Source organism: Papaver somniferum, chromosome 6, assembly GCF_003573695.1.
Source record: "Papaver somniferum cultivar HN1 chromosome 6, ASM357369v1, whole genome shotgun sequence".
NCBI classification, from domain to species: Eukaryota; Viridiplantae; Streptophyta; class Magnoliopsida; order Ranunculales; family Papaveraceae; genus Papaver; species Papaver somniferum.
In genome coordinates, this window is record NC_039363.1 from 70,858,237 (window position 1) to 70,871,512 (window position 13,276).

Genomic DNA, 13,276 nt, shown 5'->3' on the forward strand with positions numbered 1-13,276 from the left:
TTGATTGAAGCAAAAAATTCCACTTGAATCAAGCATGTAAAAAATCACAAGTGAAGAACTTTCGAACCCTTGTATGTTCTAGATGTTTCTTTGAAACCAAAGATGATAGAGAAAGAGATAGTCCCATCTTTCTTTGTTTTTATCACCAACTCTATTTAGTATTTGGATGTGGATCCGGATCCAAATAGGATCAAACACCACATATCGAAATTTTATAAGGGATAGAGAAAGACCGGTCCTTTGATCACTAACAAGTTGTCCAGGTTTTGACAATTTGGACAAACGAGGCGTCGACATGAGGTTACCAGTCAACAAAATTTCACTGGACAAGTTAAGACCAGTTTTAGTAAGCTCACAAACTATATCTGAGTCATTATAATCTTCAAGAGAGAATTCTTCTGAAGAATTATAGAGAAGGTCATCTTGAAGGATATCAGATTCTTCTGAGGTATAATTCATTAAGTACTCATGAATGAGAAGATTTCCTTTAGAATTATTAGTTTTCTTTGAGTTGTCCAGTTCTTTGAGAAACTCATCAACCTCATTTTGAACTCTACTAGAGTCTTCAAGGATCTTGAGTGTTTTAGAGAGTGACTCGTCTTCCTTTTGTTCATATATCTTAATCTCATTTTTTAAGTCAGAAAGTTGCTTTTCCATTTCCGCAAATTCAAATAGTTTTCTGTTGATTTTGCTAGAAGCGTCTTCTGTGAGATTAAGATATAAGCGACATTCGTCAAATGTCCAAAATTCTTTGGATCGAAGCGACTCAACAATCTCAGTATTTGTTTTTGATTCAAACAACTTTGAGTCATCTAATCCTGCCATTACGCTAACTGAATCGACCATTAGATTCAATATCTTATAGGTTGGATCGCACCAAACACAGATTATTAGATCTTTTCGTGTTAACCTGCTCTGAAACCAATTGAAAGGATGAGGTTACCCAAATATACCTCAATCTAAAACTTTTCCACCTATAAGTCCTTTCTCCGAAAGTGATTGTCTATGGACCGAGTCGAGACAATACAACTAACCGGTTCACACTTCGTGTGATTGTCTATGGATACGAGATCCATACAATACAACAACGAAGTATGTTTACTTGATAAGAGGTTCAGACTTAACCAAACACAATAGGATTACTATCAAGTAAATAGGAATTAACGTTTGTGTATTTTACTTCTAATTATAATAAAATAATTATAATTGCGGAAATAGAAAAGTAAAAGACACAACAAGATTTTGTTAACGAGGAAACCGCAAATGCAGAAAAACCTCGGGACCTTGTCCAGAATTGAATACTCTTAGGATTAAGCCGCTATACAAAATCAAACCAACTTCGTATAGTTGAGACCAAACAACTAAACCTATAGTTCACCTAGTTCCGTCTGTATTCCCACGCCTTTAACTTATGAATAAGTCAGGTACTTGGAACGATTCCTTTGGTTCGTATTCCAAACAGTAAAGGAACAACAAATCTATTTGGTATCAACTCTTTTCAACCAAGTGATGTGAGTTCGACAAAAGGCTCTTCCGTTTATCTCAATAAACTCCTTTGTCAGGTCCTTAGATCTATCTACTAACAACTACCGAAGTAATCGTCTAGATTTTGCAATCAATACCTTGAATCACAAACAACCGTATTGATTCCGATATACTCAACTAATCAATCTAATATACCACAAGAATAAACTGATTATAGTTGGATCCTCTTTAACCGGAACAAGTATTGTGAACATCAAAGATTATGAACCCAAATCAGAAATCTTCAAAGTCTTCTTTGTGTTCAAAATTCTTAGATCTTCAATAAACACCTGCACACAATCAACTTGAATCTCTTGTGATCAATTACGCTGTCACACACAGCGAATTCTGAGGCTAGAACCTAGTCCAGAAACCCGCGGTGCGACTATCGTAGGTCCAGATTTTCATTTTAAAAATAAGAATAATTGAGAATTACGAGAAAATTCCAATTTTACAAAACACTTTTAAATGGTTATAATCCATAACTCAAGTAAACAAACAATTCAGTAAATAACAAATTCGATAATTCTGAAATATCAATGCCCAAATCCCCGTGATAAATTAATTTCTTTACTTCAGATAGTGTCTCTGTACTTTGTATGGAGAGAGGAAAAAGGGGTGATCAACCACAGCCCAGTAGGAAATTTCCAAAAATAATATAGTGCAGCGTTACAAACCAAGCAATGCATCAAACATATAATTAAGCAAGTATAGTCTTTCAATTATTCACCAATTTTTATTCCAAATTTTACTCGAGAACACTTCAAATTTAAGTAGTAAATATTAAATTATTTTAAAACATTTTATCAATTTAAGTCATGAGCGGTTATACTAATCACACATATTAAGAGTTCAAAAGATATGCAATGAAAAACAATACCAATAAGCCTAGCGATTTTCCTTTCAATTCACGAAACAAGTTCATGAATTTACTTCCTTTAAACTAATGTAAAACATTGTTTCCTAGGATGAAATCTTCACCTCATACCCATACATAATCGCAATAGCATTCAAACGATTATGTCGATGTCTTATATACGAAGTTCAAAAGATAAGCGTTATACTTCGTATTGCATTCCTTAATGTTACGTCTAACTAGAGGTAATCATTCATGCTTCACAGTTATGTTTTAAATATGCACGACTTGAAAGATACGTTAGGGAATGAAACAGTTCAAGTCAAATATCACTAACCTCAAGTGGAAGGATGATGTTGTCGTTGTAGCTCCTTACTTCTTCACTTCTTCAAGTCTTCGCAATACTTGTAATATCCTAATACTTTCAAGCTAACCTATATGAAGTTGACTCTAGTACATAATCAAGCGACTCTTTAAATGAGTTTTGGTTCACTAAATTATGACAACCAAACTTGACATACCAATGCTTGGTGGGTTCAATCGAGATATGCCCTAACATTTTTAATATAATTCATATCATAGTTTAAATGTCTCCAAACATATATTGTGAAGTTGCAGTTTAGAAATAAATGAGTTAGCGATTCTTCACTCGTATCACATAGGTTACATTCAGTATTTATGTCCGGTGAGATTGCGGCCATTCTTATTACCGTCGAGAGGATGAAGGATCCGCTTTCCAAATGAATTGTTTAATCGGTGGTGTTGGGTTTAGTTTTCATATCCTTCCCAATCTGTTGTGACATTTTCATTGTCGCTATCGATAGACTCGTAAAGTGAATGAACTGTAAATTTACCTTTTGTGTTTAGGTTCCAAATTTCAGTATCCACTTCATCATGAGTCGGTACGTTTAATTCTTCTATCTTTTATATTATTCTTGGTCAAAACGAGTGAATATCCCAGGTTTTTTTTTCTGTAAAGAGCTGACTCACCTTGGTTAGGCCTCATGTGCCTATTTCTTGCTTTGGTATAGGTATTGTGGTATCTGGGATCCAATGGTCTTCCTAGATACTTATCAGTATATGATTTCCAATCAACCAACTACAATTTTCTTTTATTTTTGTCTTCCACTATGCATCCCTTTCCAGACCTAACTATCTCCTAAGTTTGGTTTAGATTTAATGTGTAGATGACATTGGTAGGAAAGTATTTAGCTTCTAGTATGGAAGCCTTCAAGTTATTTGGTTTTTCTTTTAGTTTCCAATCCATTTTGGCTATCATAGCCAAATTAAAATTTTCAATATTGTTTAACCCTAGACCACCCTCATGTTTACAAACTAAGTTCCAAGCTTTTAAGTAAACGTGTTTCTTTTCCTTTTTCGTTTTTTTCTATTTTCAATTTTCCCTCACTAGTAGTTTTTTACAGTATAGTTAGAGTTTTGTGGATTTTTTTGAGCATTTTGAAGCAGTTCATTTGATATACAACTAAAGAAGATGTCACATTTTCTATCATCACAGTTCTACCTGCACTATTAAGATGGATTCATTTTCAGTTTTGTAATCTGTTTTTCATTTTTTGTACTAGCGGTTCAAAATTTTGGACGTTTGATTTAGGGAACCTAACAATTGTTTTACAGTTCAAAGGAATGGAGTCGACTCCTAACAATTGTTTTACAACACTCATGTTTGTATGATCAGTTTTAGGGCTAAGAAATATCCCAGATTTACAAAAATTTATATAGGTTTTGAAGTATTTCCAAAGATAATTTGTGATATACTTAGCGCAAAGTACAGAAAGATATGATGCCAAGTCCTCTTTCTCTCTTTCCTCCTTTTTCTCTCTTGCTCTCCAAAAACCTTTCAACCACATCAACTCTAAGCTTCTCCTGCTCAGATCGGCTCTTTTGGAGCAGATCTGAGCAGGAGAAGCTCAACCCAATCTAATCCTATCTTTAATCTTCCCACTGTTCTTTGATTTTCATAGTTCTATTTACATTTGGTTTGAATCAGATAGTTTCTGGATTTAAGTTAGATCTATTTTTTTTTCTCTTTTTTTTCACTTTTTATTCCCTAATTTCCTAATTTCTTCTGTTGATTTCATCTCCTAGGGCTTCCTTATTCCCTAGTTCTGATTTCAGTAGGAGTTTTTTGGATTTTTTTATTGTCTGTTTTTGATTTGGGTTTAAATCTAGTATTTGGGTTTTTGTGGTTCATCTTCAATAAACATAAACTGAAGATTTGGCTAAAGTGAAAGGAAACTGTTTTCTGTAGAAAGATTCAATCACCAACAGTAACAAAAACGATAACAACTCAATCTATGGAAACTAAGACAGCATCAACTAGATCAAGATCATCATCAACAAGTTCATCCATCACTGCAATTGTTAACCAATCCCCAAAGCCGAGTCAGCCCGATTCAATCCGTTCCAAACCGATTCAGACTATCACTGCTACTTCAGACACTGCTGCTGCTACTACTACTACCCCTGCTACTTCGGTTACTACCTTGGCTACTGTTATTACTTGGGTCTTTGTCACCTTGATTGCAATAGGCAATCCAAATTTAAAAACCACGGTCCATGTTATCCACATGTTCTGAGAAACATTGGGTTGGATATGATCCAGTCATTGGTTTGTTCTTTGATACAAACTAGTTTTGATTTCAAAACTTATTTGGTCATGTATGTTTTATTCCCTCCTTTGAGAGAGAAAAGAAGGTCTTCTGAAATTGTTCTTAGATTTGGAAAGATAAAATTGATGGGCAAGAATTGGTGGAGATACTATAATTTGTATGAATATGTAATGATCTTGAAACATCCCTGTAAGGTTTCTGTTTTCCTAAATCAGAGTTATCAATATATCTACTGAGGTTTAACCTCTTTTTCGAAAAAAAAAAAAAAAAAAAGCTTCTATACTAGACTGATATTATACTAAACTGTTTAGGGATCTATAATATACTAATCAGAAAACCTAATTAAAATAACATTATTTCGAATCCCATATTAGACAATTGATAATTGATCAAATCAGGCTAGTCGGCCATCCACACCCGTTTCTCTTTTGTTTATGAGCTGTAAATCAAGTCAATCATGATCCAAATAAGGCTTTATATAGATTAAACAACAAAAAGTAAAGTTTAAACTCATTTTGCTTCATTTTACTTGTACGTGATAATAATCGTGGTAAATTGTCTCAATACCAATTTTATTTGATCTGGCTCGAGCATTAGATTCTCTGTATGAGTAATAAGAATATTAACCTGAAATTAAGTATCATCTCACTCTCACATGCATGAATTACCAACAAGCAAAATCAGCCGTCATTCGAACCACAAAATTATCTAAAGACAAAGTCAAGAATAATGGTAAACTCTCAAAAGACTAGCATGACGTATGTTGTGAGGTCCATCCTCAAAACGTCCAATTAAATTGCAATTTTCTTTCATTTTTGTGGTGTAAGTAAAGCAATGGCTATAAAATCTCACCAGTAGTTGCCAATATACCAAGTCTCTTTCTTGAAAAAGTTTAACCTAAAAGGCACCCTTTCATCCATTGATCCATCTTCAAGGATTCCAACTAATAATAACACATTAACAATTCTGTCTCTTGTTTTGTCCCTCTTCTTGTTTTAGTGGTGGAATGAGCGTTCAAGTTTTAAAGAAAGATCAAGAAAGAAAATGCCAGCTTAAGTTGTAGCCTATCACCGTCCCTTATTAAAGGTAAAGCAAGTATCCCTTTGTGAAGTTCGTTTTACTTGAAAAGATACGACGGATCATTGGCCTAAGAATAAAAACTCCGCGTAAACCTTTACTTGTACATCCAAGTGAACTTAAAGATCAAACCATCTTTACCTATAGCTATATAAAATGATCAATCTTTATACTTCGCGATTACATTGCATCACCCTGTTAACACAAATTAATATGATATATATAGATGCCAATCAATCATTACCACTATTTAGACATTCGGTAACCACTCAGAAAGAGAGTTATTTATTTGGGCTAAACAATTTACAAATGCGCGCTTAATGATGCCAGGGCTGATGCTGATTAATTAAATTAGCAGACCAAAAACAGTTTTTCATTAATTAATATCGGTGGTGGTGTTCATAAAGTATTAATAAATCAGCCATCAAACCCGGTTTGACTCCATACGGCATCACGGACCCGGCTCAAATCCCTCCCTTTTAAGGTACGACCTACACCTTCGAACACTGATGTTGTCATGGTATTGCGACGACTACCACGTGCAACGTACTCATGTGGTGGTACTCGTTCCGAGTTATCATCGTCGTCTAAACCCTCATCTGAGTCATGCAATGACTCGACTGAGTTAATGCGTAATATTTTCGTCCAATCTGGTACATTCACCGGTGCTGATGCAGCCATTTGATGATGATGATGATGATTATGCCTGCGTTGATTGTTAGCAGCCATCATGTTATCTTGGCGATGAAACTTATGCACAATTCTTGGGGAAACTGCTGCCTTACCTGAATCTTTAAAAGCTAATGATAAACCACCGACTTGTCTATGGTGCTGATGATGATGATGATGAAGCTGATCTTCTTTCTCAAACCATCTTTGATTGTTCGAATTTATCCCGTGACCACCGTTACCTGGTGGCTCACCGTAGCTCCACTCGTTCTCCGCGACATGTATAACTTGATCGTCACTGTCGACAATATCATCAACCATGGACCAAATATCCTCTTCTTCGAGTTCTGACCCATCGATAGCACCATTTCCTGGATTCTGGTTTGTGTAGTTGAAAGTCCCAAGGAAGCGTTCGTGACGGTTTGAACCAGTTTTCCTACCTTTCGCCATGAATTAGCAGTATAGTTTTTATAACGTTAACCGATGTCCGAGCACCGGAATTGATTATTTGAGCTTTGAGAAATGAAGAGAATAATATGAAATATGAAGAAAATAATGTAAATAGTATTGATGAGAATAATAAGCAAGAGTTAGTATCAATAATACAAGAGCCCAAGTTCTAGGGAAGCTATCTGTATTTATATTAATAGATTTAGAGTTTGAGGGGTTTGCTTACATTTATGTTTCATTTCGTCTGCATTTCGTCAAATTTCCAATCAATAAGGAAAAAATAGTAAAAGAAAAAGAGGCCAAGGGAAATGAGAACGAGAGTGTCTTTTGTATTTGTCTGGACAAAATATAATGAAACATGAAAAAGTGACGTGATAAAACACCTTTCAGTAAACAGTACGTGGCACTTTCTTTGGTAGGGACCACGAAGAAATTACATCCATTTTTACTGTTCAGTGATTTATCTGAGACTACCTATGTTACAGAAAAACCATCAATTTTGTCTACTACTGTTCATCGTCATCATCTCAATTATTTGATATTCTTGCTGAAATCCAAACAGTCCTGTTTGGCCAACCGAGCAACCGTACGTACAGAGAAAAAAAATATATTGATTTTACTTTCTCTTTAAAAGAAAGAAAGAAATTTGAGTAGTCCAGTACAAATGAGAGTAGTTGTCCTAGACATGTGGACTGTTTGGAAGTAAGAACGGGTTAGTTCTAGCGGACTTCTCATGGTCACCAGCTCATGTCTCAGTTTGCTTTGCAGTGCCAAACTCTGAGCAACAACTATTTAAAATTCTCCATATATGATTGTTTAAAACTTGAAAGTACCTGTATTCTTTCAAAATGAAGCCTTTAAATTTCAAGTTTGTAAGTGAGAAAACTGAACTACACTCCATTATCTGACGCAAAATTCGAAAACCGCAGCCATGAGTTAGATTCTGAGTATCCAATTAAATGGCATGTGCGAGTATTAGAAGTTTACTCTGTTTTATTTTTTTACTTTACGGTTTTAGATTTTACAGAGAGGAGAGTCAATCAAATAGTAGGAAAACATCTGTGGACTTCGGCCATCCCATGAATTCCATGCCTTCAACGAGGCAAGAAACTTGGTTTTTCCAGCCAACGGGGCGAGTCAAAACAAACGGTGATAACCTTCTGAATTCTGTCTAGTACATTATTTTAAGTGGCTTGAACATTCGGATTATCAGGATAAACCAAAAACAAGGTACTCGTGAATATATCATGACAGGTGTCTTCCTAATCACCCCTGAAAATATACGAGAAAAAGATCGAAAAGTAAAATGATGGGATATGCTTAATAATGCACAAGATAAGAAGTTTAGGTTTTGATTGTATTGTAATTGACTAGTTTTTGTTAGTATTTTGATTTTTGACTCACACAACACGACCCTACAAAAGCTTGAAAGGATTCAAGCCCCATTATGAATGAATGATGTGCACATTCGACGGTTTAGAAGAGATGGCAAACATAAGAGGACCCATTATAAAGAGTTTTTCTTTTGTTTGTGAAGTAAACAGCAAAAACTCATCCGTTTATCATTTCATGAAAGGACTTGTGAGTTATGGGCAGAGAAAAGATGATTCCAATTTGTCAAAACAATGACAAAACTTAAATGGAAACTGAATATTTTCTGTTGTTATTGGAACATACTTTATTTAGTGGAGCGTCTAAGGCTAACTAATTTGAGAGTTATGAATGCAATGGCAGACGAGTTAAGTATTAAGGCGTGATAAGGAAAACAATGAAATCGTTCCAATCTTGGTACATTGGTCGGATCCTTGATTTCTAGTTTAAGTTCTCACAAGACTGGCTCATAGGAAGCAAATTCACCACATAAGATTTAGCATGTACGTTGTGAGGTTTGTCAATCTCATTATTGAACCTCTGAAACTTACTAGACCACACACCTCATTGTGTGGAAAGAAATAAATCCTGGCCCTCTACAACAGTTAATGAATCTGATCCGGGGCCTATATAAAGAGTTTGGATGCACAAGTTTGGGCCCAAAGTTTTTAACTTTTTCTATTAATAGTACTATTTTTACAATGATAGCCATGGTAGAAAACTTGTCGATCAATTTATTCATAAGCATTTTTCTTCAAGTGGATGGGAATCATGATAGGAGAAAAGGATATAACCTTCATAGGCGTTACCTGTCTTCAAATAGGGTTCAAAATTAATTGTTAGAAGAACAATAATTCAAGTAAATTGGGTTGTCCAGGTTTTGTTTCGGTTGGTAGCTGAAATCCTTATGCAAGATCACCCGTTTGAGCACTTGGAGGTAAAGCAGTCAAAAGGTGGTTTCAACGATCCAACAGTGGAAACTGATACCGGACTCGGAACCGATTAAAAAAATAGGGTCTTCTTAGCGGTTTTCGATCCGAGTTTTAATTTAGTGGAACCGGAACTGGACCCGATAATAAAAATCAGAATACTTATTGAGTCTTCGAAGAACAATAATATTTTTTGGTAAATTTCTTCGTCAATTTTATATAATTTTATTTCATTTGAAACTAGTAAGAACCCGACTCTTACTCTCCACTGAGTTCCCATAGTCTCTGCGGTTATCTAGCAGTATGAGGATTTAACGGGTAGCATTGCGGTCATCCAACAACATCTTCCTAGAAGGTCACCTATCTGTGGATTACTCCCACTCCAAAGCGCGTAATTACATATTTCTTTACAATTCTGAAGTCAATAATGCTTAAAAGACCTCATTTTAGTTAAAAGTTTATATTACTTATATTCCATTCGGCCAACCACTTCCAGATATAGGGTTTTACAATCTCACAATATTATATTGGAGGTATCCCTGGCTCTGGAATGTACAAGTCCACATTTCCGATGTATCTTGCCCCTGAGAATCAGACAAGCACCTAGTCTAACTCGTTCATCGCATCCTCCCGCTCTCGACAGGTAAACTTTCGCATGTTCTGATACCATCTGTAATAACCCAATCCTTCGTCGATAATATCTCCACGCAGCATCTATTTTCGTTTAACCGGCACCGCTGTGATCATCTAACAGTAGCTTCTTAGGAGATCACTTATCCCTAGATTACTCCCACCCAAACACATGGAACTACATGGTTCTTTCTAAGTCTGAATCCAAGTATGCAGAAAAACCTTTCTGTTAAAACAAGGTTTATCATTGCATATTTTCTGTTCGGTCAATTACTTCTGACGAGCATTAAAAATTTATAGTTATTTTTAGATTATGTTTTAATTGAAGATCATATCTAAGAAGATTTTTTTTTTTTTTTTTAAAAAAAAGAATAAATCCAAGCAAAACTAGGCAAACTAATTAGATTTTGAGTAAGTAGCCAACGTGTTAAACTAATCGGTACACGAAAGTTTATCAATATCAAACAATACTAATTAATCGTAGGAGACCAATTGGTATGTCTGTAAACAAGCATATGACTATGTCTAACTGCAAGTGCACGGCGTCTATAATAGACAGAGAAAATACATGTCGATCCCACAGAGACTAGGGCGATGTAGAGTCGATTTCTAAGTCTTTCTATACTGATTGAATTAAGAGGTAACCAAAAGGGGTTTGTTGTGTCGATACGACAAGATAATTGCAGAGATTAAAACATAAAGTAAATAGAAGTAAGAGATCTAAATAACATAGGGTGTAAACACTTATAATGAGGATACTAGGATTGTCAATTCCACCACAAGCCTACAATAGATATTCAGCTATTAATACTATTATTGTCCTTCTAACAGATAAGGGTGAAGATTACACTCTGCCACTTATCTGAGGTGTTTCACCAATGGATGATTCAATCGCAATTAAGGTATTAGTCCGTAGCACTAACTGTCTAGTTAAGAACAACTAGTCAAGGAATTAACAATAGCCTATTAATCATGAGTTGCAGCACAATCAACACAGTGTTATTCTAACTCAAGTGTGCTCTAAAAGTCTTCAGACTGTTGACGTACGCTTTCCTTAAACCAGGGGTCCCAAATAACCACACTACCTATCCTCATGTCAATATAGAATCGAGCATCAGTCACTGAGTGTTTGTGAAGATCTATCTTCCCCTTATCCCGAAGGTTCGACTCATCAAATAGACTAATAGTAGGGTGACAATCTAGCTGATCATTTCTTAAGTTCTCATTCAATACTGGCTGAAAATTACGGAAACAAAAATAATACCAGAATTCTAAGATCATATACATCCCACCCATATATTTATTCCTGCAAAAACACCACTCATCCAGACGTTTATACAAATTACCAAAAACGGGAGTACCCCAATCGTAAGTCCCGATCTGATCTAAATTATGCAACACTATACACCAATGTTTATCTACTTTCCCACTATAGTATGCAAACAAAAAGTAGCGATACACCAAGGCAAGAACGTTCTACTCAATTCCTCGACAATCCCGGTGTCGTCAACTGGGTGTGCATCCGTCGATTTTCTACTATGTATGTAATTAACCAAGTGAGAGATACGTATGGTACTTGTGTTTCATTCATAAGTTCCATGGTCCAATCCTAGTCTCTTTCTAACTTGAAAATGATCTAACACATTCCGGAAATATCCATCATTCAGAGCTGCATATTCCTTAGACATGAATATGTCATCGGGAATTATGGGATTTCCTTACCTCCACCGATTAAAATACCCGTCAATCGAAAGAATATAGAGAGGTTAAACCTATCTCAAACTCACGAAAATGAAAGGTTTTAGTCTTCTTCTACCACCTCTCACAGATAGCTTCACATGATCCTTGATCCCCATTCTTGAAATTAAATTGAAATACTTAAGAAAAACCACAAATCTGAAGAAGCACCATTGCTTGAGGGTTGTTTTTAACCATTATTTTGTATAACTCATTCATGCTAGACCAACTGCTCCTAAATTTAAATTTCCTTAAATCCAAATGATCACATCTATATGGTATCGACACGTTTCTTTGAGACAACGTCTCAAACATAGACAAATCGATTTCCTCCATTTTCTATTCAAAATAAAATTAAGTTATGCACAATCAACATATGAAATGATAACACCCAAAAAAAGTAACATTATGGTATGCACAATCAACATATGAAAATCCTCAAACAAAATCATATTAAAAACATCAATTTTACCTACATAATCAATATCAAAACAACTCAAATAGAGTTAATCCTCAAACTCATGAAAAAATACACCAAAAATGTCCAAATAAATTATGCTTACATATATAAATTACAACTAAACTAATCATAACAAATCACATATGAATCGTACCAATTTCGTAAAATAAGTATCATAATATAGCTATCAGTCAAGTTTCATAACAAATTTGTGCCCCAATTAAACCCTAACTTCATATTACAAATTTTCAACTCAATTTAAACCTTGAGCAACTGCTATATGACATCATATTTATCTCAATAACATCAATAAAATCGAATCGAAATCAAAACATCAATAAGATAAATCAAATGTTCTTTTCATACCTAGATTTAGTTTGTTAATGAAAATCTCCCAAAACACCACCGGTAGAACCTCCACATCAACTAGTTCAAACCTTTTAAAACTATCCCACAAAAACATCATTAAACCCCGTGAATCTCGCCATACAAAATCGTTTTTTCGATTGTGGAATAAGGAGAAAGAAAGGAGAAAAAAGAGTGAAGAAGTTCTCTTCTGTTAGATCCGTGTTAGTAAAACTGGGACGCGTAATGAGATAACGGACGCCAAACCATTCGTCGTTCTGACCGTATTGACTCGGTCAAGAAGCTCACTCTTTGGTCGTATGCGTGAAATTCGAGGATACGCTTAATGTGTTGGCATCTGACGCTATCTAGTGTGGCTTTTTAAACCTAATTCTTGAATCCCCGCTATGCTTGGACGTTGAATTTTGATGACGTGTCGTGGAGAAAAACTTCAATCTCGGGTCACGACTAGACTAAGCCTAAGGAAAAAAAGATTAGATGTTCCAAACAAATATTATGCCCCAATTAACAATCCAATGTAAATGGTATACCAGTTTCCTTATGTAAAACTTTATACCGTAAAGAGATTATGCCCTTA

At 35.1% G+C, this 13,276-nt stretch overlaps 1 protein-coding gene across 1 annotated transcript; it reads right to left on the minus strand.

Moving 5' to 3' along the window:
• Positions 1–6,152: 6,152 nt before the first annotated feature.
• Positions 6,153–7,500, minus strand: LOC113287938. The gene has a single exon (XM_026536828.1). The coding sequence runs from the start codon at positions 7,204–7,206 to the stop codon at positions 6,505–6,507; it is 702 nt and encodes a 233-aa protein (XP_026392613.1). The 5' UTR covers positions 7,207–7,500; the 3' UTR covers positions 6,153–6,504.
• Positions 7,501–13,276: the final 5,776 nt, after the last annotated feature.

Excerpts from the sequence above, each read along its gene's own strand:
- LOC113287938 (XM_026536828.1), bottom strand. The coding sequence starts at position 7,206 with ATGGCGAAAGGTAGGAAAACTGGTTCAAACCGTCACGAACGCTTCCTT.